A 25,914-nucleotide genomic window follows, 5' to 3' on the forward strand; every position below is an offset into this window, starting at 1 on the left:
CAATAGCTAAGGATAAAATAGAAAAATTAGAACAATATGCCAGCTTCTGTGAAGGGAGAGTTACGTGAAAAACAACCACCATATGCCAGAAACACTGCTCTTGCACTTTGGGTCTTGATTAAGTGAATGAAGTGTTGCTGGAACACAAGCACTGTGATACTGTGGCCGTTAACCTGGTAACGGAGAAGGCTGCTAAATGACTAACAGGCAGGAAGTGTAGACAGCGTGGACCATGCTGGACAAAGGGAGCGTTCATGTCCGGGGTGAACATGTCCGGTGGGATGGCGAGAGATTTCATCACGCCACTTAGAATGATGTGCAATTGAAAACTCATATATTGTTTATTTCTGGAGTTTAGTCTTTTAGGACTGTGGTTGACTTCAGGTAACTGAAACCATGGAAGGTGAAACCACAGATGAAGCAGGACTACTGTATTTAAAATGTCCAGAGGAGGCAAGTTCATGGAGACAGAGATCAGTGGTTTCCAGGGGGGGTGGGGGCAGCAGGAATGGGATGTGACTGCTTGATAGGTACAGAGTTTCTTTCTGGAACTGGTGGTGATGACTGCACAACTTCTGAATGTACTGGATGCCACTGCATTTGTACAATTTATTTATTTTATTATCATTATTTTTTTAAGACAAGGTCTCACTCTGTCACCCAGGCTGGAGTGCAGTGGCACAATCATGGCTCACCGCAGCCTTGGTCTCCGGGACTCAGGTGATCCTCTCACCCCAGCCTCCTGAGTAGCTGGGACTACAGGCATGCACCACCATGCCACCATGCCAGGCTAATTTTTGTATTTTTTGTAGGGATGGGGTTTCACCATGATGTCCAGGCTGGTCTCAAACTCCTGGGCTCAAGTGATCCTCCTACCTTGGCCTCCCAAAATGCTAGGATTATAGGCGTAAGCCACTACCCCCAGCCTTACACAATTTAAAATGGTTAGAATGATGAATTTTACATTGAATTTCACTTCATAGGAAATTTTTTTAAAAACAACAACAAACCTCTTTAATGGACACATAAATTCCCTGGGGGTCTGATTGCAATGCAGATTTGGATTAAGGAGTCCAGGTGGGTCCTGAGACCCTGATCCCCTTGCTTCTCACCTATGGCCACATTTTGAGACGCAAGGCCACTCGAAGGGCCCCCACCTCTGTGAATCAACCCCTGCTCCATCTGCCCCTATAAATAAGGGACTGCTAAAGCACAGATGGCGGGAGTGGGCGTGTCCCCAGGTCTGAGCCTCGAGGGGGTGGCCGGCCTCCCCCAGGCATGGAAGTGGAGGGAGAGGGGGCTGTAAACGGGTTACTCTGTCAGCAGACACAGAGGAGACCAAAAACAGTAGCTTTTATTTCACACGAAGCTGAGGAAGAAGGCGAGAGGACAGCGCTGGCTCTCAGAGGGTGCTGCCTGGCAGGTGCACCACCTCCAGCTGCTGGGCTCCAGCTCCGGGGCTCAGAAGCCATCTGAAAGAAAGCAGCGGCCTCCACTGAGCAAGCTGGGGTGCTGCAGGGTACCCGCCCCCGTGGTGCTCAGCAGTGCCTTCCCTCCCCTTCCCAGCCCCCGGGAACTCCTGCGCCAGGGACACAGGGATCAAGGAGAGAACAGAGTGCAACCCCATCCCTGCCTGATCAGTGGGGGTGCCCGTCTTCCCTGCGACAGTTTTGGGGTGGAACAGGAGTGGCTCCTCAGGGGGAAGTGAAAGGAACTGAAGAGCTCCAGTCGTGAGAAGGCCAATGAAGCAGGTAGCTTCTCTGCGCCGGGGTTGTGCTGAGATGTCATCTAGGGCCGGCTCTTCCAGAACCTCATTTGACACTGGGAGGCAGCGACAGGGTGTGGGGGCGGGGTGGTAGGGGAGGAGAGCAGGGATGATGCGGTCCCGATTCCGTCCCCAGGGGGCGCTGGGACCCTCCCTGCTATCCAGGCTACACCTGTGCGGTGTAGCAGCCATCCCCGTCTCGCCTGCACAGCGCCAGATGACAGCAGCCCAGAGGCTGTCCTCTGCCACCTGCACTGCTCACCTTTTCCGAGGAGGTCGGGGACGGGGCTGAAGGGTCCCCCGGGCAGGTTCCAGGCCAGCTCCTCTAGGAGGCCCAGCAGGCCTTTCACCTGTGTCCCCAGGTGATCCACGGTCTTCTCTACCATCTAGAGTGAGAAGGTGGGTAACGTCCAGGACAGGAGTGGTGCCACGTTCTGCTTCATTAGCCAGGTCCTAAGGAGCAGCTGGCGGTCCAGTGGGGTGCAGTGGGAAAGGACTGGGAGCTGCGGGACCTGGGTTTTCCTCACTCAGGCTCTGCCCCTACCTGCCTCAATCTCCCCAGATGACAATATCCTATGGGGCTCGCTCTCTAAGGCTCCTTCCTTTTTGGCACTCAGTCACAGGTTTGGATAAAGCGCGTGTGGATTACCTTCTCCCTTTTGGACTTTGCAGCCTGGAGCTCACATTCCTTTTGTTATTCTGCTCCCTGGTGGTGTCTCTGCCAAATGACAGGTCTGGGATTTTGAAATTTACTCAGGGTTCTTAATGGTTTTTCCCTGTGTATGCCATGGACCCCATTGGCAGTGTGGTGAAGCCTACAGACCTCTTCTCAGAATAAAGCCTTAAATGCAAAAAATAAAACATATAGAATTACCAAGAGCACCAATTGCTTTAAAATATTATTCAAGTATTAGGCCGGGCGTGATGGCTCACACCTATAATCCCAACACTTTGGGAGGCCGAGGTGGACGGATCACCAGAGGTCAGGAGTTCGAGATCAGCCTGGCCAATGTGGCAAAACCGTCTCTACTAAAAATACAAAAAGAACACGGGCACGGTGATGCACATCTGTAGTCCCAGCTACTCGGGAGGCCAAAGCAAGAGAATCGCTTGAACCGGGAGGTGGAGGTTGCAGTGAGCCGAGATCATGCCATTGCACTCCAGCCTGGGCGACAGAGAGAGACTCTGCCAAAAAAAAAAAAAAAAAAAAAAAAAAAAAAAATCAAATATTTAAAATTAAACTTTTTGGCCCAGCACGATGGCTCACGCCTGTAATCCCAGCACTTTGGGAGGCTGAAGCGGGCAAATCACTTGAGATCAGGAGTTTGAGACAAGCCTGGCCATATGGTGAAACCCCATCTCTACCAAAAATACAAAAAATTAGCCGGGCATGGTGGTGCATGCCTGTAGTCCCAGCTACTCAGGAGGTTGAGGCATGAGAATCACTGGAACCTGGGAGGCGGAGATGGCAGTGAGCCGAGATTGTACCATGCACTTTAGCCTGGGTGACAGAGCAAGACTCCGTCAAAAACAAAATTTAAAAATTTGGATATATGTATTGGCCGGGCACAGTGGCTCATACCTGTAATCCCAGCACTTTGGGAGGCTGAGGTGGGTGGATGGCTTGAGCTTAGGAGTTCGAGACCAGCCTGGGCAACATAGCAAAACCTTGCCTCTACAAAAAAACACAAAAATTAGCCAGGCATGGTGGCACATACGCCTGTAGTCCCAGCTACTTGGGAGGCTGAGGTGGAAGGATTGCTTGAGCCTGGGAGGTGGAAGTTGCAGTGAACCGAGACTGCACCACTGCACTCCAGCCTTGTCGGCAGACAGAGACCCTGCCTCAAAAAAAAAAAAATGTATTTATTAACTCACTAACTCACATGATCTAACATCAGGCATAACAACAACTGAAATTTTGACATAATGAATGATATAAATGTTATGTTGAGATATTCATAACTAGAAGAAGATGAAATTATCTGGATTTCTATTGATGACAAAGTTATAGTACTATTAACACCACAGCTTGCTGTCTGTATTTATGATGAATGGGAATGCTCAATTTCAGTTAAAGGCTTGTGACAATAAAGATGTAAACTTTTCCCCATACAAGTTAGGAATCGTGGCTATATAACAAAACAGTGACTGGATTTCCACCTTCCCATCCAGTAATGATGCTGAAATGTCCTGGTGGGGGTAAGTAAGGCCTTAGGGGAGGCAGGGTCCATTGGGGGCTCGCCAGCCTGGCAGCCTAGATGGGAGGGTGATGTTGGACAAGGTGGCCCCAGGGCAGGATTGGCCTGATGTCCTGACATTCCAAAGCAAGCTTGCATCTGCCCATAAAAACATCATCCTAGAAGGTGGTCCTGAAACCACATGTCCTTCCAAAGCACCCTGTTACCTCCTCTATGACATCTAGATGGCATTGCATAGCCATGTGTCTGTCGCATGCTGTGCTCTGAGCTGAGTCTCCTCAGGGAGCGGTGAAGGGTTCTGCAGCTGTGGGAAAACAAGTCTTGTCACTGTGGGACCCTTAGTTTTCCATAATGCCAGAGACTTCTGTAAACACTGGGCTCAAGTGAGGTCAGTCCTCAAAGCAAACTCAAGAGCAAGCAGAGGATGGCCCAGGTGGGTGTCAGTGTGTGACTGTCAGTTATCTCAATCCCACCAGTCTCTACAGCCACAGTCACCTACAGACCCAGATGGACTTCCTCAAGGAGGTGAAGCCCAGGGAGGAAGGGAAGGCGGGCTTCAGCCAGGAAGAATGGCACCTGCAATGATGGAGAGGCCTGAAAGAGCATGGCTCACTGTGCAAACCCTGCAGGGAGACCGCAGTGGCTGGAGATACAGGGTGGGTGGGAGAGAGACTGGAGAGGGAAGTCCTGGAAATGAAGCCAAGGGGACAGAGCTTTAACCAACAGGCTTTCATAAACCAGTTCTGATGCTTGTTTTTGTTGTTGTTGTTGTTTTGTTTTGTTTTTGATGGAGTCTAGCTCTGTTGCCCAGGCTGGAGTGCAATGGCGCAATCTCAGCTCACTCCAACCTCTGCCTCCCCGGTTCAAGCGATTCTCCTGCCTCAGCCTCCCGAGTAGCTGTAGGAATAGTGAGGAAGAAAATGAGAGGAGGTATTTCAGTAGCAGCATTGACACTGGGAACCCATTAGTAACAGCTGTCATGTGATGAGTGCTTACCATGCACCATGTAGTGTGCTCACTTAACCTCTCCAACAACCTGTTCTTATGCCCAATCTACATGTAGGAAAACTGATGCACAGAAGGGTGAAAATATGTGTCCAGAGTCACTACTCATAAGCAGAGGATCTGCCATTCAACCCGCTCAACTCTTGATTGAGCATTGTTCTCCTTGAGTTAGCTCTTCCAGGCACCATCAACCTTCACAGCAGAAGTCTGAGATCCCTGATTCCAAGCTCGGATTTCAGAGTTGGTAACCCTGAGATGCCTGTGGGGCATCAGGGTTGGCTGGAACCTTGGAGAACACTGACACTCAGGAAGGAGAGTGCTGCCCCAGCAGTCAAGAGAAGCCAAGAGCTTTACGGATTCTACAGGGGACGAAAAGTCAACGTTGGCATAGCCGAAAGCAGCGGGGAGGTCTAGAAAAATAAGGACTGGAAACACAGCATGGGAAAGGCCCTGCTAAATTTCACCCCAGCACTTTTAGGAGTGGAGGAAAAGCAGAGTTTGGATTACCATGACATGAGAAGGGAAGGTGAGGTTGGGAGTGGAAACTTGGATTCTGGAAAATTTCATGAAGCTTGGCTGTGAAGGAAGGGAGATTGGATCGCAAGGTCTAGAGAAGTATTTATGGTTGTCATTTGTTTTTGTTTTTGTTTTAAACACTGGAAAACACAACCATGCTTACAGCCTGAAGGACAGGAGGAAGACAAGAGAACCCAAGGAATGCACTTCCTGAATTGATGGGAGGCCCTGGATCCAGAGCGGGTGGGAACACATCTGGAAGGAAGACGGAGGGAATGAAGCAAAAATGGGCAAAGGTAAACCATCTAACTAGAGGGCCAAAAAGTGGAGTGAGCTCCCACCTGATAGCCTCTATTTACTCGGTGCAGTAAGATGGAGATCACGCAGGGAGGAGAGCTAGATGTTAAAATTTCAAGAATTCTATGAGTAGGTTGCTAAAAACAGACATTAAAATAGTGACCATGGTGTCTGGAAATGGTAGCTCATGCCTGCAATCTTAGGACTTTGGGAGGCCGAGTGGGAGGATCACTTGAGGCCAGGAGTTAGAGACCAGGCTGATCAACATAGTTAGACCCCTATCTCTAAAAAGAAAAAGTTTTTAAGTAAAAAAAGAAAAAAAAATTGTGGCCATGATGAGAACATTTACATCACAGAAATCAACACCCCCCCCCTCCTTTTTTTTTTTTTTTTTGAGAGCCAGTCCATCAGTGTACCACTAGGTAAGGGACTTGAATACAAAGAGGGCTTCAAAAGGGGATGTGCAGAATAAGGGATGCAGTGGAGGAGGACCATGAAGAATGAGCTGGCATCAACAAGGAATCCTGGAAGCACAAGTCCTCCCCCAGCAGTGCTCCACAGTCTGGGTGCAAAGACAGATGGCTGGATGGAGCTGAAACCTAGGAGTCTGCAGGATGGATGTGGTGGAAGCAAGGGGCCAAGGAACTGAGATTTGGCCAGCCAGGGGTTTAGGAGAGGAGCCCTGGAATCCAGCTGGGATAAGGAAAGAAATGAGGCCAATAAGAGGGCCAATAAATTGGGAGAAATGGGGGCTGAAGAGACTGGAGGTCTTAGGAATCACAGGAGGAAAAAGAGGTAAAGAATATTGCAATTTTAGCTTTTAGAGTTAGGGCAGCTTCAGATAGTGACAATATTAAGGCTGTGGCCATGGATGTGGGCATCCAAAGCTCATCTGGGGGAGAGAGTTATGGAACGGATCTCTGTACGTGCAGTGTTTGTAGCTGTAAGGCCTTGGTGTTGGATGGGTTGGCCAAGGGGTCATCTGCAGTTGTCTAGAAGTGGGGCAGGTCTTGAGATAGGATGGAGCTGGTGATGGATGTGTAACTCTGAGAGGCCGAGTGATTTGTCTAAGGTCACACCATCTGCAAATGCCTGGAACTCAGGCACCCTCACCTCCAGGCCTCATCTCAGCAAGATGGGGCCCCCTGCCCTGTGATTTTCTGATTTCAACTCTATCTAGCTCTCAGCTCTTCCACTCAGGGATGAGAACAAGACCAGGAACAAAACGTCCTTCCACTCTGAGCATCTTTTGTGGAGAACAATCTGTTTTTCAAATTCTCCTTTTCATTATTTCCCTCCACTGAACTTAGAAAAGACTCTTCAAAAGATAATGGTGTTATTGCTGAATATGGGGAGGGAGGAGGACATTATAATGGCGCTTTGGTTATTTTTTTAAGGTGAGTCCTTTAAAGACCTATACTGAAATATTTACAGATGAAATGCTATACTGTCTGGGATTTACTTCCAAATAATCCAGGCCTGGGTGAGGATGGGGGAGAGGCATGCATGGATATTTAGAGCAAAGAGGATGGGCTGACAGTTGCTAATTGCTGAAGCTGGGTGATGAGCACACGGGGGCGCATTCAGCAATTCTCTCTACTTTTGTGTGCATGGTTTGAAATGTTCCATAACAAAAGCTGGCTGTCTGGCAGGGTTGTCAGCAGAAAGCAGCAGCCATGGTGGGCTGCAGGCATCCATGTAAAATATTCAGAGAGGCCGCTGGGGACTATGCTCCATCCTGGCCCCACATTCTAAGAAGGCCCTTGAGAGGCAGGAGCAGGTCTAGGGAAGGCTATGGGAAGGGACTCCTTTTTTTTTTTTTTTTTACAGGGTCTCACTCTGTCACCCAGGCTGAAGTGCAGTGGCACGATCATGGCTTACTGCAACCTCTGCTTCCCAGGTTCAAGTAATTCTCCCACCTCAGCCTCCAGAATAGCTGGAACTATAGGCACACATTACTGAGCCTGGCTAAGTTTTGTATTTTTTGTAGAGATGGGGTTTCACTATGTTGCCCAGGCTAAGCTCGAATTCCTGGGCTCAAGTGATCCGCCCGCCTCAGCCTCCCAAACTGCTGGGATTATAGGCGTGAGCCACCGCACCCAGTCTGGGACTCCAAATTTTAACTCAATTGTCTCAGCTGAAACTGGGCTGCTCGGCTTGGAGAGGAAAAGCTCTGAGGAGGCCCGAAGAGCTGTTCTCACCCACAGAGTGGCCGACCTGGGAGAGGGCCTGTCATCATGAGTCTGTGGATACACACACCCCCTGCTGGCTCTGTCCAGAGGCCTTTGGCCAAGCCTTTCCCCGGAGGCTCACCTGCCCTCTCCCAGACCCTAGCCACTCTCCCCTCACACACCTCCCCCAAGCTCAGAGCAGGAGGACGCAATGTGACCCTGCCAGCCAAGTGGGAGTCTGGCTGCTTTGGAAGTCAGGAGCAACCAGAGCCTGCTCCTCTCCACTGGCCTAAAATACCCTGTTCTCTACGTGTCTGTGACAAGGTCTAACTTGGCTCCAAAACCCCTCCAGGGAAAAGACTGGGCTGAGCTCACTCCCCACATGGCTCAGCACTAATCCTTCACATCTGGACACAACTGTGCTCTGTGCACCCTGGAGCAACTGTCCATGAGGTCATCAAGGCCTCCACGGAGTGCATCTGAGAGAGCAAGCTTGGAGCAGGGCCTAACATTGTACTGCCTGCTCCCTCTGCACCAGAGTCCTCACCATGGCGCTGATTTGAACGCATCATGGCAGAAAACATGCTGGAGACCCCTGTTCTCAGCCTGGTTCAGCCACTAATGATTGTGGGATTGTGAGACAGTTCCTTCTCCTCCCTGAGCCTCTGCTGCCTCCTCCATAAAATGGGGGTAGGGTAGGCTTGAGGCCCTGACTCCCCCATGTAGCTCATCCTTAATTCTTCTCTGTCTTTCAGAGGCTGCAGAGAGGCCTCAAAAATTAGCTACAGGGGCTGGGCTCAGTGGTTCACACCTGTAATCCCAGAGCTTTAGGAGGCTGAGGCAGGAGGATCGCTTGAAAAGAAGTTTGAGGCCACCCTGGGCAACATAGTGAGACTCTGTTTCTACAAAAAAAAAAAAAAATTAAAAAATTAGCCAGGATTGGTGGCATATGCTTGTAGTCTCAGGTATTTGGAAAGCTGAGGTGGGAGAATCGCTTGAGCTCAGGAGTTTGAGACTACAGTCAGCTACGATTGCACCACTGCACTCCAGCCTGGGCAACAGAGAAAAACCCTGTCTTGTATTAAAAAAAAAAAAAAAAAATTAGTAGACACGCACATGCACCCACGGGGCTGTCCGTGGCTCAGACAAGGGGAGTGGAAAGGCTGAAGGATTATGATGATTAACCCTGAGCAGCCAAGGCTGTGGCTCCACAGGGCTCTCTTCCTTCCTTTCTTCCCGCTCTCCCAGGCACCGCCAGTTGGGAAATGGACCTCCTTGGATGCTGCATTGTTTTCTCTGGCCCAGCTCCTGCTCGGGGCCTGATGTACACCCTGGATGGTGGCTACAGGTGGGGCACCCTGTGCTGGTGAGTACAGGCTGCTATGGAGCCCAGAAGCCCCAGGGGATGGCTGGGCTGGGCTGGCTGCCCGTTAAAGAGACGTGGCCCCTGGGTCCCATCCTTTGAGGCAGAAGTACCGCTCCATCTACTTCCAGGCCTTATGGGGAGACCTTTTGTATCTGGACCCAAACAGTAAGAAAGTGCCACAACACAGATGATTTCTGCATGCTCGGTGATGAGAAATGTTTTCTCAGTGGCATCTGTGAAAGGTGCTGCTGTATCTTCCGAATTGTCAAAATCACACTCTGCTTTGAAAAGCAACCCTGACCACCTGGGGGTTAATTATATTTGACCACATTCAACACAATGCAATAATAAATTTACCATATCCAATATTTGTATTAAAATGTATGATTCATTCAAAATGATCCATGGGTTTTGATTATTTTTGAAAGCAGCAGAACACTATTCTTCAAGTGTTTCTATAAAAAACTCCAAAATGCGGGCCGGGCGTGGTGGCTCATGGTCTAAAAAGCCATCAGGGATAAAGGTTTCTCTGAGTGCTGCTAAAAGAAACCAAGACTGGGGCCCAGTGTGGTGGCTCATGCCTGTAATCCCAGCACTTTGGGAGGCCAAGGCAGGCTGATCACTTGATGTCAGGAGTTCAAGACGAGCCTGGCCAACATGGCGAAACCCCCTGCCCCCGTGTCTACTAAAAAATGCAAAAATTAGCCAGGCATGGTGGTGCACATCTGTAATCCCAGCACACTGGGAGGCCGAGGCAGGTGGATCACTTGAACCCAGGAGTTCGAGACCAGCCCGGCCAACATGGTGAAACCCTGTCTCTACTAAACATACCAAAATTAGTCAGGTGTGGTGGCATGTGTCTGTAGTCCTAGCTGCTCGGGAGGCTGAGGCAGAAAAATCACTTGAACTCGGGAGGCGGAGTCTGCAGTGAGCTGAGATTGCGCCACTGCATTCTAGCATGGGTGACAGAATGAGACCCTGTCTCAAAAAAAAAAAAAGAAAATATACAATGCCTGGATTTCCTTTAAAATAATCCAGGGAGGGGAGAAAGGGTGGAGACTATAGATAAGATAAAACTGCCCATGAACTGATACTTGTTGAAGCAGGGTTAATAGTACATTATATCATTATTTCATATACTATTATTTTGTATTTTTTGTATCCAAAAGTTTTCATAATCAAAAGTTAAGATATATCATCTAAAATCTGAAAGAATATGCACAAAAATGTAGGAAGTCAATGTGAAATTACACTAACACATGAATACTTTCCTCCTTTTCTTCTTCATTTTTTTTTTAGACGGAGTCTTGCTTTGTCACCCAGGCTGGAGTGTGGTGGCTTGATCTCGGCTCACTGCAAGCTCCGCCTCCCAGGTTCAAGTGATTCTCCTGCCTCAGCCTCCCAAGTAGCTGGGACTACAGGCTTGTGCCACCAGGTCTGGCTAATTTTTTGTATTTTTAGTAGAGACAGGGTTTCACTGTGTTAGCCAGGCTGATCTCCATCTCCTGACCTTGTGATCTGCCCGCCTCGGCCTCCCAAACTCCTTTTCTTCTTTATCTGTAGCAATGAGCATGCATAATCAGAAAGAAAAATAACGTTTAAAAGTGGGTTTAAAGTCTCTGTACAAGTTGTGGCTAAAAGGGGCACCAAAAGTAGCCACTTGTGGGCAGGCTGCTCCCTCCTCCCTCCGGGAGAAACACAGGTACTGCTTTGTGCCCTTAGCTCCTGGAGCCTGGGGCTGAGCTGGGAGGGAGTAAAGGAGAGGGGGGTGGCAGGGTGTGTACTGGGGCCTGTATTCTATGCTGAGCAGAGTCCCAGCCACTCCTTGTGCAGCTTGTGAGGAAGCCATTGGTGGTCATCTTTAACAGGTGGGTAAACTGAGGCTCAGAGAGATCAGTGGAGTCATCTGAGAGAATGTATGTTGATGCATGTTCCCTGCTGGGCACTTCCTCTCTCATCTAATCTCTGAGGCCAGCCCTGTGGGGTGGGTATCATTCTCCCCAATTTATAGAGGAAGAAACAGCACCAGAGAGGGGAAGGGACTCACCCAAGGCAGGGGATCCCGAGGGCTGCTCTGGATCCTTTCCCCAAGTGCTTAATCCCACAGTTCACCGGGCCCTGAAAGGCACTAGGGGCTTCTATCTTAGTACAGGACACTTCTGCCAAGGTCGGGGCAACGACCTGGGGGGGCAGGAGGCCTGGATGCTTTGTGAGGGCTCTGCATTGGCACCATCATGAGATCTGAGCTTTCCCCTCACCTGGGCAACTGGAATGAGCAATAGCCATCCCTGGCTAAGTGGGACTGTGGCTTGTAAACTGTAAAGTCCTGTGCAATGTGCAGGGTGGTGGAATGAGCATCTGTGTACCGCCCCAGACTGCAGTCTAGTAAGTCACTTGACATGAGTCACCCTGTCTGAGCCTCACCTGCGAAGAGGCAACATTAAGCTGAGGGGGGAGGTGGGGGGAGAAAGGGGACAGCGAAAGGCAAGGAACCCAGCTAATGGAGTACCGGGACAGCCTCTCCCTCCCGCACAGCTCTGCATCTCCATCCAGTCCCCCATCTCCACCCAAAACAGCTCAGTTCCCCAGAGAAGCTCCCTGGAAACCGGGAGGCTGACTTCTTCACCAACTGCAGAACCACCTGAGGCCACCTGGCAGGTGAATCGGTGGCCTTTCTCCTGGGCTCGCCTGCCTGGCTCCTTAAGGCTGTGCTGGGCTGGCCTGGGTCACTCACCCTTTGGAGTCTGGCTTCTTAAGCAATGTCCTATAAAGCCAGGCCTGAGCCTCCGCAGGCCCTCTGAGATGGAGCTGGCCTCCAGGGCTGCCCCACCCAGCAGCTGTGACCTCCCACCCCAGATCCTGGCTCCTTCTCTCTTGCCAGCTCTACTCCGGGCATCGAGCTTCCCTCTCTCTCTCCTTTTTGGTATCTCTCAAACCTTTCTCTTTTCTTATCCTCTCTCCCTCCACCCCTTGCCATTTTAGTCACTCTTTCTCTTTCCTTCTTCTCTTTTGTCTCTCAAACTCTTTTTTATTTCTATCTTGGTTCATATCTGTTCAGGGAAAGCCTCTTTCTGTCTCGGCCTCTCCTTTTTTCCTGTTCACTGTTTATTCTTCCCTCTCTCCTTTATCTCTCCGTTGCTCTACTTCTCTGCCTTTTTCTGAGTCTGTTTCCTCTCACCATCTCTCTCTCCATCCCTCCCTCCCTGTATCTGCCTCTCTCTCCATCTCGCTGCTGTGTCCAGCTCTATCTCTTGCTCATTCCTTCCTCACCATCTGCGGATCTCCCCGGCTCCGTGTCCCCTGCCGTGCCCCGCGCCCCGCGCCCCACTCACCGGCCAAAGCGCCCGCGGCACAGAGCAGGGCCAGCCCGGCCAGCGCGCAGAGCAGGGGCCGCATGGTGCCAGCCTGGCTGAAAGCAGCGCGGCGTGTGACCGCAGCCGCCCTTCCCGGATCGCGCCCAGAAGGAAATGCTCTCAGTCCGAGCCAAAATTCCTGGGCGACTCCGGGCTTTCTGGCTGGAGAGAACCCGCCCCCTCCAGAGGCTCCTGCGCACCCCATGGGCAGCGCAGAACCCAGAAACCCCCGGGACCTGAGGCACTGACGTGCCACCCGGGAGCCTCCGGAGGAAAGGGGGCCGCTCCCCCCCCCCCCCGAGTCCCCGCGCCTCCTGGGGGCACGGGAGGAAGGGGAGGGGTTGGGTGAGGTCATGGGCTCAAGGCGACTGAGCCTGGGATCAGGAGTTTGTTATAAGCCCATTTCACAGGCAGGCAGACTGAGACTAGAGAGAAGTGTCTTCCTCAGCATCACTCTCAGCCATGGCACAAGATCTGAACCCTTGTCTCCTGGGAGTGTGGAAGGTTTTCTCTGTCTACCGAGAACGAGAAATTAATTCTAATCACATGGAACAGTGTCTGCCCCTAAGAGGGAGACCCAGACACTCACTGCTCTGGTAAGGGAGTGATAGCAATGTGAAAAGGTACTTTTCAAAAAAAAAAAGGTAAAATCATGACTCTTGTAAAGATATGAAATTAGCATATACTAAAGATTTTATTTAATTCATTATTAATGAAGGGACAAGTAAGATGGTACAAGCAGTCCAAAGTTTAGAACACAGTAGTGGAAACTTCCCCTATGGGACATGCCCATCCAACAAGTGCAACAAGAAATTAAGTTTTAGTGAAAACACCAACGAAAAAAGCTACAGCTCTAACTTCTCTGCTGCAGAGCCCTGAGTGCCTTGCCTGGCTGTAAGAGGAATACTTTCATCACCAAGCCTAGGAGAATGCCTTTGTCCATCGAGGGTCCCCATTGGGGTTAACAGGAGTCCTTGCAGATCAAGGCTGCCTCTGCCTTCTGTGTTCCTGGCTGTGGCTGTGCAGTTGTCCATAACAGTCACCACCCTAACCAGTGATCCAGTTCTCACTCCCTCCTCCAGAGCAAGATAATAGCCTTACATGAAGAAATTCTGATTCTGAGCCCAAGAATCTGAGACAGACTCAGATCTAAATCTTTTTAAAGTCTTCAAGGAGTTTATGATGCCCAGTGAGCTGGCTCAGAAGAAGAATTTATTTCAGGAATGCCAAGAATTTCTCATGCTTGGTGGTAAGACATTCCTTGATAATTTAGCCAGGTGGGAAGTTGTCAAAGAACTGCCAAACCCATAAGGATTCTTGTAGCTTACAGCCAGGGGACGACCTTATATTTTGAATTTAAGATTAAGGGAAAAAAAAACACAAAAAAACATATACAGTACATTCTTGTTGTGGTAGAGCACAAAGTAATTAAGTATACAGAGAAAAACATGAAAGTCTTTTCTGTTACAAATTCCCTGTGTCCAACGATTCAGGACCAGTTCCCTCGGCTTGGTAGGCTCTGCCTGTTCCACATCTATGCATTCCCCGTCTATCTAATGTATATTCAGAGACAAATGTATCTACATGAGATCAAATCATAGATATTTTGGAGATTTGCTTTCATTCATGTTTACCTCAGTCATAACATTAAATCTTGCCTGGGTGCAGTGGCTCACACCTGTAATCCCAGCACTTTGGTAGGCCAAGGTGGGTGGATCACCTGAGGTCAGGAGTTCGAGACCAGCCTGGCCAACATGGTGAAACCCTGTCTCTACTAAAAATACAAAAATTAACCGGGTGTGGTTGTGGGTGCCTGTAGTCCCAGGTTCTTGGGAGGCTGAGGCAGGAGAATAGCTTGAAACCGGGAGGCTAAGGTTGCAGTGAGCCAAGATTGCACCACTGCACTCCAGCCTGGGCAACAGAGCAAGACTTCATATATATATAAAAAAAAAACAAACAAAAAAAAACTTGGAGATCAATCTATGTGAGTACAGATAAATCTAAAATATCTCATGAATAGATGCAAGCAGCATTATTTATCCAAACAGTCCCCTATTGACAGACATCTAGATTGCTTCTTTTTTCTCTCCAATATAAAATAAACTTTAATAAATATAGCTTTGCATATATTTTTATGTACATAGTACATATTCATGTATTTCTGAAACGCTGGGAGAGGAATTATTGGGTCAAAGGGCCTTTTACATTTTGCCAGATAGGCCAAAAACTGTTCCCCAAATTGTCACTAAACCCACAGAAGGGACAGGAGGGACAGGGGTCTTCCCGCGCGGTTCCAAGGTGCACTGGAGTACATGTTTGGTCTACGTAAGAATTGGGCTGCAGGGGGCGCCATTTACATAAAATACTTCTGGATTGGCGCTACCTGAAGTGTAAACCTAGCGGTCACCTACATTCTCCAACACTGGATATTTATCATTTAAAATTTTGACAGCTCGATGATGGAAAATTTACCTTGTTGTTATTTTTATTTACATGCTATTTATTATGAGTGAGGTTAAGCTTTATTTGCTTGATTACTTTTTTCTATTTTCCTCCTTTTCCTTTATATACTCTGATTATTAATGCAATGCCTGTTATATATGTTGGCAATGTCTTCTTCCAGCCTTCCATTATCTTTACGTTTCTTGGTGGTGTCTTTCATTATTCAGGAGTTTTAAATATTAGGTAGCCAAATCTAATATTTTCTTTTCTGGCTTATAGTGTTTACAACTTGCTTATGATTCCTTGAATCAAGGCTGTAAAGATATTTTTCTATGTTTTCTTCAAATTGTTTTCAGGTTTTCTCAAGGTCTAAAGTCTAATCCATCTAGAATTTTTATGTGGTTGCAAGGAAGGAATCAAACTTAAAATTTTCCCTAAATGGATATCTAAATGTCCTAATTCTCTGTATTGCGTGGTCCAAACTTTGCCACTACTTTGAACATAAAGTAGTTTGCTAGCTACTCATTTCCAAGGGGAGTTCTGGGAAAATCTCTGTACATCACGGCTGTCACAAGGTCAAGGAAACAAAAATGCAAAATAGACATAATTTCAATAAATACTGAAACCATATTTGATGAAATTAAACAACCCTCCCTAACTTAAAAACAGTAATAGCAACAAACTTACAATAAAAATAAAAGAAATAATGGGACGTTTCCTTAACAAGATAACTACTTTTTAATTTTTACACTTATAATTTTTCAAATTAAAAAAAATAGAGATGAGGGCTCTTGCTGTGTTGCCCAGGCTGGTCTTGAGCACCTGGGCTCAAGTGATCCTCCTGCCTCGGCTTCCCAAAGTGCTGGGATTACAGGAATGAGCCACCGTGCCCTGCCAACTACTTTTATCTTAAATAGTTCACATGTACATACAAGAAAAAGGAGAAATGTATTCTTTATTAAATCAGGAATGAGGTAAAGATGCCATATTGACCAGGCATGGTGGCTCATGCCTGTAATCCCAGCACTTTGGGAGGCCAAGGTGGGAGGATCACTTGAGCCCAGGAGTTCGAAACCAGTCTTGGCAACACAGCATGACCCCATCTCTACTAAAAATTAAAAAAAAATAATAAACATTAGCCGGGCTTTGTGGCATGTGCCTATTACTGGGGAGGCTGAAGCAAGAAGATCGCTTAAGCCTAGGAGTTTGAGGCTGCAGTGAGCTATGATCATACCACTGCACCCCAGCCTGGGTGACAGAGTGAGACACTGTTCTAAAAAATAAATAAATAATTAAAAAATTAAAAATTAAAAAAATTTAAAAAGATGCGACTATCAACAAGTGTTTGGCTGGGTGCAGTGGTTCATGCCTGTAATCCCAGCACTTTGGGAGGCAGAGGCAGGTGGATCAGTTGAGGTCAGGAGTTCAAGACCAGCCTGGCCAACATGGGGAAACCCTGTCTCCACTAAAAATACAGAAATTAGCTGGGCGTGGTAGCACACGCCTGTAATCCCAGCTACTAGGGAGGCTGAGGCAGGAGAATCACTTGAACCCAGAGGGCGGAGGTTTCAGTGAGCCAAGATCGGGAAACTCCTGGGCAAAATGATAGTATGGAGCCAGTGGACCCAGTTAACAAACCTCCTCCTTCCAATATTCTCTAAAGTGACCAGTGAAATTAAAGATAGGGGAGACTGGCATCAGTGGCAGGAACTAGAGAAATATGCCAACCATATGCCAAGCCTCAAAGCAAGGGGGTAGCCAGCTGGATCTAATAATACCTCTTATTATTTATTATTCTCTTATTTGCTAAACTGCTCTGAACCCGGTATTGTGCTGAGGCTGTATATGCATTATCCTATTTAATCCTTGCATCAGTAAACCTATCAAGTAGATATCCTTATCCCCATTTTAAAAAATAAGATCTATTAAATATATTTGATTCAAGGGTGGAGGGTGGCAGATCCCAGTTTGGAAGCTAGGTAGATCTGGTTCCAAAATTCATGGTCCTCAGCATGATCAGGCCCCTTGACTCTCAAGTCCCAGGAAGGGCACTAAATAGAGAATCTGGAGAAGAGTGGAGGTGAGAAAGGGACAAATGGGATATAGGGGCACAGAGGGGCAAGACCTGTGCAGTTAGGGGAAAACGCTCATAACCACCTGCATGAATGAAGTGTCCTAATGTGCAGACGTTTCTCTTTCACTTAATGCTCCCATGACCCTGGCAGGTAGCCTCATAATCCACGCAGATTGTGACGGTACCTGCCAGGGTCATGGGAGCATGTAGAATGTGAGGCTTGGAGAAGTTAGGAGGTGGCCCAGGGCACACAGGTACTATTTAGGAATTTGGGGATTTGCCTCCCAGGCGCCTGTGTTGCCTCCACAGGCAATGCTACAGGATGTGCACAGGTCCTCCCAGCCTGGCTAGGCCAGGGCACAAGTGGTGGGGAATCTGGCAGGGGCTTGCTCTCCCAACTCATACCCAAAGGCAAAGGGCAAAGGAAACAGGAAATAGGGGCTGGTCATCTCTCTGGGGAGAGAAGTACGGTGAGAGGACAGCCCAATTAAAAGAGCCTCAGTGGTTGGGAGGGTCTGAGCTGTACAAAGCCTCCTTGTCTTCTCCCCCTGGCACAAGAGAGGATTTCCAGAGATACCAGGAAGACCCACAATGGGAGAGTTCTCAGTGAGCACTGGGCAAGGCTAGCCCACTCTCTGCACAGATGGTCAGGGGCTACTAACCCAAGGCACAGAAGTTAAAGCCGGAGAAAGTGAGCCAGTGAAGTGTGAATGTGGATGTCTCTGTTGAGGGAAGGAAAAGGAGGGGGCGACTCGACAGGTTGAGATTTAAGTTTTTTTGAGGTTGGATGCAGTGGCTCACTCCTGTAATCCTAGCACTTTAGGAAGCTGAGGTGGGAAGGTGGCTTGAGTTCAGGAGTTCAAGACCAGCCTGGACAACATAGTAATACCCTGTCTCTACAAAAAAATTTAAAAATTAGCCGGGTGTAGTGGCACACACCTGTAGTCCCAGCTACTCAAGAGGCTGAGGTGGAAGGATGACAAGCTCAAGGCTGCAGCAAACTATGATTACAGCACTGCATGCCAGCCTAGGTGACAGAGTGAGACTCGTCTCAAAAAAAGAAAAAGAAGGTTTTTTGTTTGTTTGTTTGGTTTGCAAGTTTTATTCAAGAACTCATACAGAATATTCCAGATAAATGAAATTTCATCCCCATCTTCCTCCTCTTCCTCAACCTGGTTAATTTGGAAGTAACATAACTCTGTTTGCTGTTAGCAGCTACACAAACCAATCACATAGATGATTCTTCTTCAAAATTTTTTGGTGTGATATTTCAAATATCTTTTGGAAAAAGGCACCTCAGATGTCATGGTGATCTTGCTCTTGCTCCTTTCGGTGGTCACCACCCCTCCACCAGGTTTCCCAGCTTTTCAGTTCACTTTGATCCTCTCTCGGAAAGGCCGTTCAAAATTGGCAGCGTCCATGATTCCATCTTCCACGGGGTGGGTGCAATCAAGAGTGAAGTTCAGAACCTGCTTCTTTTTTTTTGCCCCCATTCACCACAAGCTTTTTCCCAGGCGCCATGGCGGCAGTGGAGGCAGAAAGAGAGCTGTTTCTTTTTAAATTGTTATTAATTTTGTAAAGTTTCAGTAGCTTTGGGGGTACAAGTTATATTTGGTTACATGAATGAATTGTAAAACGGTGAATTCTGAGATTTTAGTGCACGCACCACCCAAGCAGTGTTCATTGTACCCAATATGTAGCTTTTTATCGCACACTCCCCGCCCATCCTCCCCCTTCTGAGTTTCCAGGGTCTATTATATCACTCTGTATGTCTCTGTGTCCTCATAGCTCAGCTCTCACTTATAAGTAAGAACATATGGTATTTGGTTTTCCATTCCTGAGTTACTTCACTTAGAATAATGGTCTCCAACTCCATCCCGGTTGCTTCAAAAGACATTATTTCGTTCCTTTGTGTGGCTGAGTATTAGTCCATGGTGTACATATACCACATTTTATCCACTTATTGGTCAATGGGCACTTAAGGTGGTTCTGTGCCTCGGGAATTATTAACTGTGCTGCAATAAGCCGCCTTTCTTTTTTTTTTTTTTTTTCTTTTTTTAGATGGAGTCTCGCTCTGTCACCCAGGCTGGAGTGCAGTGGCGCAATCTCAGCTCACTGCAAGCTCCACCTCCCGGGTTCATGCCATTCTCCTGCCTCAGCCTCCCGAGTAGCTGGGACTACAGGCGCCCACCACCACACCCGGCTAATTTTTTGTATTTTTATTACAGACGGGGTTTCACTGTGTTAGCCAGGATGGTCTCGATCTCCTGACCTCATGATCCGCCCACCTCAGCCTCCCAAAGTGCTAGATTACAGGCGTAAGACACCGCACCCGGCTCTGCCCCCTTTCTTACTTGTGGCCCTGAATCCTCCCAGGTAGGATAAGCTGTAGGAAGATGGGGAGGTCTGCTTGGTACAGGGAGAAGCCAAGTGTAGTGTGAGGGTAGAGGTTTAATACTAAGAGTTATGGCTGGGCGTGGTGGCTCACACCTGTAATCCCAGCACTTCAGGAGGCCAAGGTGGGCAGATCACCTGAAATCAGGAGTTTGAGACCAGCCTGGCCAACATGGTGAAACCGCATCTCTACTAAAAATAATAATAATAATACAAAAAAATACAAAAATTAGCCATGTGTGGTGGCACACACCTGTAATCCCAGCTACTCAGGAGGCTGAGGCACGAGAATTGCTTAAACCCAGGAAGCGGAGGTTGCAGTGAGCTGAGATTGCACCACTGCACTCCAGCCTGGGTGACAGAGCAAGACTGTCTCAAAATAAATAAATAATAATAATATTGGCCGGGCGCAGTGGCTCATCTTGTAATCCCAGCACTTTGGGAGGCCAAAGTGGGTGGATCACTTCAGGTCAGGAGTTCGAGACCAGCCTGGCCAACATGGTGAAACCCTGTCTCTACCAAAAATATTTTTTAAAGTTAGCCAGATGTGGTAGCATGCACCTGTAATCCCAGCTACTCAGAAGGCCAAGGCAGGACAATTGCTTGAACCCGGGAGGCGGAGATTGCAGTGAGCCGAGATAGTGCCACTGCACTCCAGTCTGGGTGACAGAGCCAGACTCCATCTCAAAAATAATAATAATAATAATATTAACAGTTATAATACTAATAGTTAAAACAGCCAACATTAATGATTTTGACTTCATGTCCAACCTGGTGTGAAGTACTATATAGTCTGTTTTTTTTTTAATTTGTAAAAATTATATTATAGATTTATTTTTTCTGATTAAAATGTGTTTAATTTTTAATTTTTATGGGTATATAGTAGATATATCTATGTATGGGGCAGAAGCGATGTTTTGATGCGGCATACAATGTGTAATAATTACATCAGGGTAAATGGGGTATCTGTCACCTCAAGCATTTACCATTTCTTTGTGCTACAGATATTCCAGCTGTACTATTTTAGCTACTTTTAAATGTACATAGAAAAGGTACAGTAAAAAGAAAAAGAAAAAAACATAAAATGTGCAATAAATTATTGTTGACTGTAATTACCCTGTTTTGCCATCAAATAATAGATCTTATTCATTTTAACTATATGTATTTCAATAGTTTTTGGAACAGGTGGTTTTTGGTTACATAGATAAGTTCTTTTATATATATATATTTCAATAGTTTTTGGAACAGGTGGTTTTTGGTTACATAGATAAGTTCTTTTTTTTTAAATTATACTTTAAGTTCTGGGATACATGTGCAGAATGTACTGGTTTGTTACATAGGTATACACATGCCATGTTGGTTTGCTGTACCCATCAACCTGTCATCTACATTAGGTATTTCTCCTAATGCTGTCCCTCCCCCAGCACCTCACCCCCTGACAGGCCCCAGTGTGTGATGCTCCCCTCCACGTGTCCCTGTGTTCTCATTATTCAACTCCCATTTATGAGTGAGAATATGCAGTGTTTGGTTTTCTGTTCTTGTGTTAGTTTGCTGAGAATTATGGTTTCCAGCTTCATCCATGTCCCTGCAAAGGGTATGAAGTTGTTTTCTTTTCTTTCCTTCTTTTTTTTTTTTTTTTTTTTTGAGACAGGGTCTCACTCTGCCGCCCAGACTGGAGTGCAGTGGCACAATCTTGGCTCACCGCAACCTCCACCTCCCAGGCTCAAGTGATTCTCCTGCTTCAGCCTCCTGAGTAGCTGAGATTACAGGCATGCGCTACTACCACCCAGCTAACTTTTGTATTTTTTGTAGAGACAGAGTTTCACCATGTTGACCAGGCTGGTCTTGAACTCCTGATCTCGAATGATCCACCCACCTTGGCCTCCCAAAGTCCTGGGATTACAGGTGTGAGCCACCGCACCCGGCCAACATGCATGAGCTATTTAGTGGCAATTTCTGAGATTTTGGTGCACCCATCACCTGAGCAGTGTACACTGTATTCAATGTGTTGTATTCTATCCCTCGCCCCCTCCCACACTCCCTTTCCCCAGTCCCCAAGTCCATTATATCATTCCTATGCATTACATCCTCATAGCTTAGCCCCCAATGATAAGTGAGAACATACGATCTTCGGTTTTTCATTCCTGGTTACTTCACTTAGAATAATGTTCTCCACCTCCATCCAGGCTGCTGCTAATGCCATTATTTTATTCCTTTTTACGGCTGAGTAGTATTCAATGGCTACATAGTCTATTTTTCAGTTAATCTTGGCTGCTACCCTATGCAATGGGTTCTGTGATTCTCCCAGAGCTTAGCAATAGCAGTTTTCCAACCAGTGTCTTTTGAATTGATAAATCCACATTTAGAAGGGGAGGAAACTGGCCTAAATTGAGGGCCCAGCAAAAGAGCTCAGCCACTCACAGTGCCTGGTGTCCACGTAGTCGGTTTTGAGATGTTTTAGCAGCAGATTCACATTGCTAAGTGTCAATTCAGTTCACTGTGAAATCCGTGGCTATTTCCCGAAAAAGCATCAAGCTATGAATTCCCTGTGGGTTTGGCGGGTAGAAGTGGGTTGGCATTTCCCTCGAGCTCTTTGACAATTTTCTCTGCAATGCTCTCTAGGGAGATGATCTTATTTTGGCTCCTTGAGGTGAGAGTCAGAGTAAAATATAAACTGTCTGAAGACATTGCTTGGCTGACTGTTCAGAGCATTTCTGAGTTAGTATCTCTTAGTAAGGGAGGCAAAGGAATTGAGTTCAAATCGTGACTTTGTTCTTGCTAGTGGTGTAGCCTCAGGCAGTTCACCTCCTCTCCCTGAGCCTCACCAACAAAGAGGGAGTAATAATAACACCGATGATCACAGAAGAATGTGAATTCTCTTGCTCCCTGCCTCTAACCTGCTTTCCTGGGCCTGTCACTATGTTTTCTTTGCTGGGTGTACTTGCAGGTTATAAGTCTCCTGAGGGCAGAGAGGGTTGTGAGTAATGCCAGCTAGGCCTGCAGAGGCCCCGGAGGAGGATCAAGGTTTCCAGGAGAGATGACTAGTGACCAAGGAAGAGCTGGCAGCTAACTCTGCTTCCTGAAGGTGTAAAGTAAAGGCCCCCCGACAGGGTCTTTAAACATGAGTAGGAGTTTTCTAAGCAGTGCATCCTTCATGCCATGGAGATTAATGGAGGTGTGTGGGCGGCAGGAGAATGGGCAGTAAATCTGGGGGAAATTTCGGTCAGATTATGGGGGGCCTTGAATGCCACTCTCAAAAGAGTAACCCTTCATGCTGTAGGCAGAGGTGCCAGCAGGGTTTTTGGCTGAAGAATTACACAAACCCATCCAATTCCCTCTTTCTTTTTCTTTTTAAGTATTTTTCCTTGGAAATAATTTTGAGTTTACAAAAAGAGTACAGCAAATTCTTGTACAACCTTCATCAGCCTCCCCAAATATTAACATCTCACATAGCTACAGAATTATCAAAGCCAGGAAATGAACATTAATGCAATCCTGTCTGTGAATCTACAGACTTTATTCAGTGTTGCCAGTAGCCCCACTAACGTGCTTTTTCTCCTCCAGAATGCGATCCAGGACTGCACGTGGCATTCCGCTGCCGTGTCTCAGTGGGATCCTTCCATCCAGAACGGCTCCTCCGTCTTTCTCCTCCTCTCATAATTTTGACAGTTTTAAAGCATCCAGGCTATTTTTGTCTTTCATAACCTTGACACTCTTGAAGAGTACTGGCCAATTATTTTGTAGAATGTCCTCCAACTTGAGTTTGTCTAGTGCTTTCTCACAATGAGAATGAGGTTTTGTGTTTTTGGTGAGAACACCACAGAAGCAGGTTATACCCTTCCCCATGCGTTATATCAGGAGGCACATGTGATATTGCTGCATCCCATTACTGGAGACGTTAACTTTGAGAGATGATGTGGCAAAGATTTCTCCATTGTGAAGTCCTATTTTTCCTTCTGAACTTAATGAGTATCTTACGAGGAGCTGTCTTGGAGACTATGTAAATATCTTGTTTATCATCATACTTTCAGCAACCAATTTTGGCATTCATTGGTGATTCTTGTCTGCAATATTCATTACCACTGTGTTTTCCAACAGATGATTTTTCTACTTTCATAATTCCTTCTCCATTTATTAATTGTAATTCAGTGGTAAGGAAGAGCTGTCCCTTCTCTCCCAATTACTTATGCAATTATTTCTGTATAGACTCATGGATATTTAGTTTATTCTACCAGTGATAATCCATGACCAACATCATTTGTATCATTGTTCCAATTGTCCCAGGTATGGCCAATGTAAGCATCTTCAAGTCACCCCTTGTGTTTGTTTGAAATGCCCTTATTCTATTTTGAGCACTTCCTTTCTGACATAAGATGTTCCAGGATTATTTTATAATTTCACTGACCCCACCCTGTACTTAATCATTTCTCCAAAGAACTCTGCTTCCTTTATTGAGGGAATGTATTTAGAATCTAAGATCTGGGTGCTGGATGTCCTCATTGTTACTGAGGTGTCACTGTGTCTAGGACCTCTCAGCAGACAGAGCTAGGGAATATGGGTTACCAACTCTGAAACTATTTTATGGGTATTCTGAGATTGAGCAAATAAGTAAATATATTGTATTTAGTGGGAGGTAGGCATCTCACTGTCAAAGAAAGAACTACAAATAAAAAGGGAAGGGCAAAGTGAAAGCTATCGTGTTAGATTAGAATCGGAGGCATCAGCATGAGCTCCTGATTTTTAATGTATGTACAGATTGACAGATATAGAAATAAATATGACCTGGCAATTCCATTCCTAGGCATATACCTAGCAGAAATCCATGGTCATAAAAAAAACATGGACAAGAATGATCAAGCTGGGCGTGGTGGCTCACGCCTGTAATCCCAACACTTTGGGAGGCTGAGGCAAGCAGATTGCTTGAGTCCAGGAGTTTGAGACCAGCCTGGGCAACACGGTGAAACCCTGTCTCCACTAAAAATACAAAAATTAGCTGGGTGTGGTGGTGCATGCCTGTAGTTCCAGCTACTTGAGAGGCTGAGGTAGGAGGATGGCTTAAGCCTGGGAGTCAGAGACTGAAGGGAGCCAAGATTGTACCACTGCACTCCAACCTGGGGAACAGAGTGAGACCCTGAAGAAAGAAAGAGAGAAAGAGAAAAGAAAGAAGAAAGAAAGGAAGAAAGAAAGAAGAAAGAAAGAAAGAAAGAAAGAAAGAAAGAAAGAAAGAAAGCGGAAGAAAAAAAAAAGAATGATCATAGGATCATAGCTGCACTATTATAATAGTCCTAAGCTGCAAACTACGCAAATTCCCGTTGACATCAGACTAAAGAATGAATGACCGACCACTACATGCAACATTATGGATGAAAATACAATTGCGGAAAGACATTTTCTCAAAAAATGCTGTGTAATACCATTTATATAAAGCACAAACCAGGCAAATTAATCCATGTCACAAGAACTCAGTAGCAATTTTCTGCAAGAGAAACGAGGGGGTTTCTGAGCTGCTGGTAATGTTCTGTCATTTGGTCTGGGTGCTGGTTTCGTGGGTATGTTTAATTCTTAAAATGTATATACATTATTCATCAGTAAAAAGTTTTTTAAAATATTCATCTCCTGTCTCTAAGCTTCATTTTATCTTCATTTCAACTCAGCTACTGCAGGGACCCCATACAATGAATAGAGTAGGACTAACTTCTAAACCTGCTCTGCTTCTCTTCCCTGCCAGACTAGGATTGATATTTTCCCTCCAGGACTGAGACTCCTGTTAAATTTTCTTTTATTCCCCCTTCTTTTCTTTCTTTTATTTTATTTTATTTTATTTTATTTTTTGACGGAGTCTCACTCTGTTGCCCAGGCTGGAGTGTAATGGTGATCTCAGCTCACTGCAGCCTTCATCTCCTGGGTTCAAGCAATTCTCCTGCCTCAGCCTCCCAAGTAGTTGGGACCACAGGTGTGTGCCACCATGCTCAGCTAATTTTTGTATTTTTAGTAGAGACGGGGGTTTCACCATGTTGGCCAGGCTGGTCTCGAACTCCTGACCTAAAATGATCTACCCACCCTGGTCTCCCAAAGTGCTCATGATTAAAGGCGTGAGCCACCGTGCCTGGCTTCCCCCTTTTCACAAGTTTGATTTTTTTCTTTTTCCTGTTCTTTTTGTTTTGTTTCGTTTTTCTTTTTTTCTTCTCTTCCTTCTTTCTTTTTCTTTTTTCCTTCTTTCTTTGTTTCTTTTTTTTTTTTTTTCAGGCCTAGGACTCTTGATCCAGTCCCACCTGCTGGTGTAGGTCAGGAAGAGATTATTTTAGCCCCACCCAACTAGGAAGCTGTGTAGAT

General features: G+C 46.6%; 1 protein-coding gene, 1 long non-coding RNA gene and 1 pseudogene across 2 annotated transcripts; 1 reads left to right on the forward strand and 2 right to left on the reverse strand.

Annotated features, from left to right (window-relative positions):
* Positions 1 to 1,335: 1,335 nt before the first annotated feature.
* Positions 1,336 to 12,771, reverse strand: LOC134756614 (putative uncharacterized protein ENSP00000380674). The gene is made up of 3 exons (XM_063694681.1): positions 12,651 to 12,771; positions 2,028 to 2,151; positions 1,336 to 1,472 (listed from the first exon to the last, which is right to left on the reverse strand). The coding sequence occupies exons 1-3, from the start codon at positions 12,712 to 12,714 to the stop codon at positions 1,403 to 1,405; spliced, it is 258 nt and encodes an 85-aa protein (XP_063550751.1). The 5' UTR covers positions 12,715 to 12,771; the 3' UTR covers positions 1,336 to 1,402.
* LOC134756615 (uncharacterized) lies at positions 1,642 to 24,811 on the forward strand. The gene is made up of 4 exons (XR_010129499.1): positions 1,642 to 1,751; positions 9,201 to 9,318; positions 11,854 to 11,976; positions 23,146 to 24,811. It is a non-coding gene; the product is annotated as an uncharacterized lncRNA (long non-coding RNA).
* LOC109025845 (large ribosomal subunit protein eL22-like) lies at positions 17,535 to 18,708 on the reverse strand (annotated as a pseudogene).
* Positions 24,812 to 25,914: the final 1,103 nt, after the last annotated feature.

Source organism: Gorilla gorilla, chromosome 11, assembly GCF_029281585.2.
Source record: "Gorilla gorilla gorilla isolate KB3781 chromosome 11, NHGRI_mGorGor1-v2.1_pri, whole genome shotgun sequence".
Classification (NCBI taxonomy): domain Eukaryota; kingdom Metazoa; phylum Chordata; class Mammalia; order Primates; family Hominidae; genus Gorilla; species Gorilla gorilla.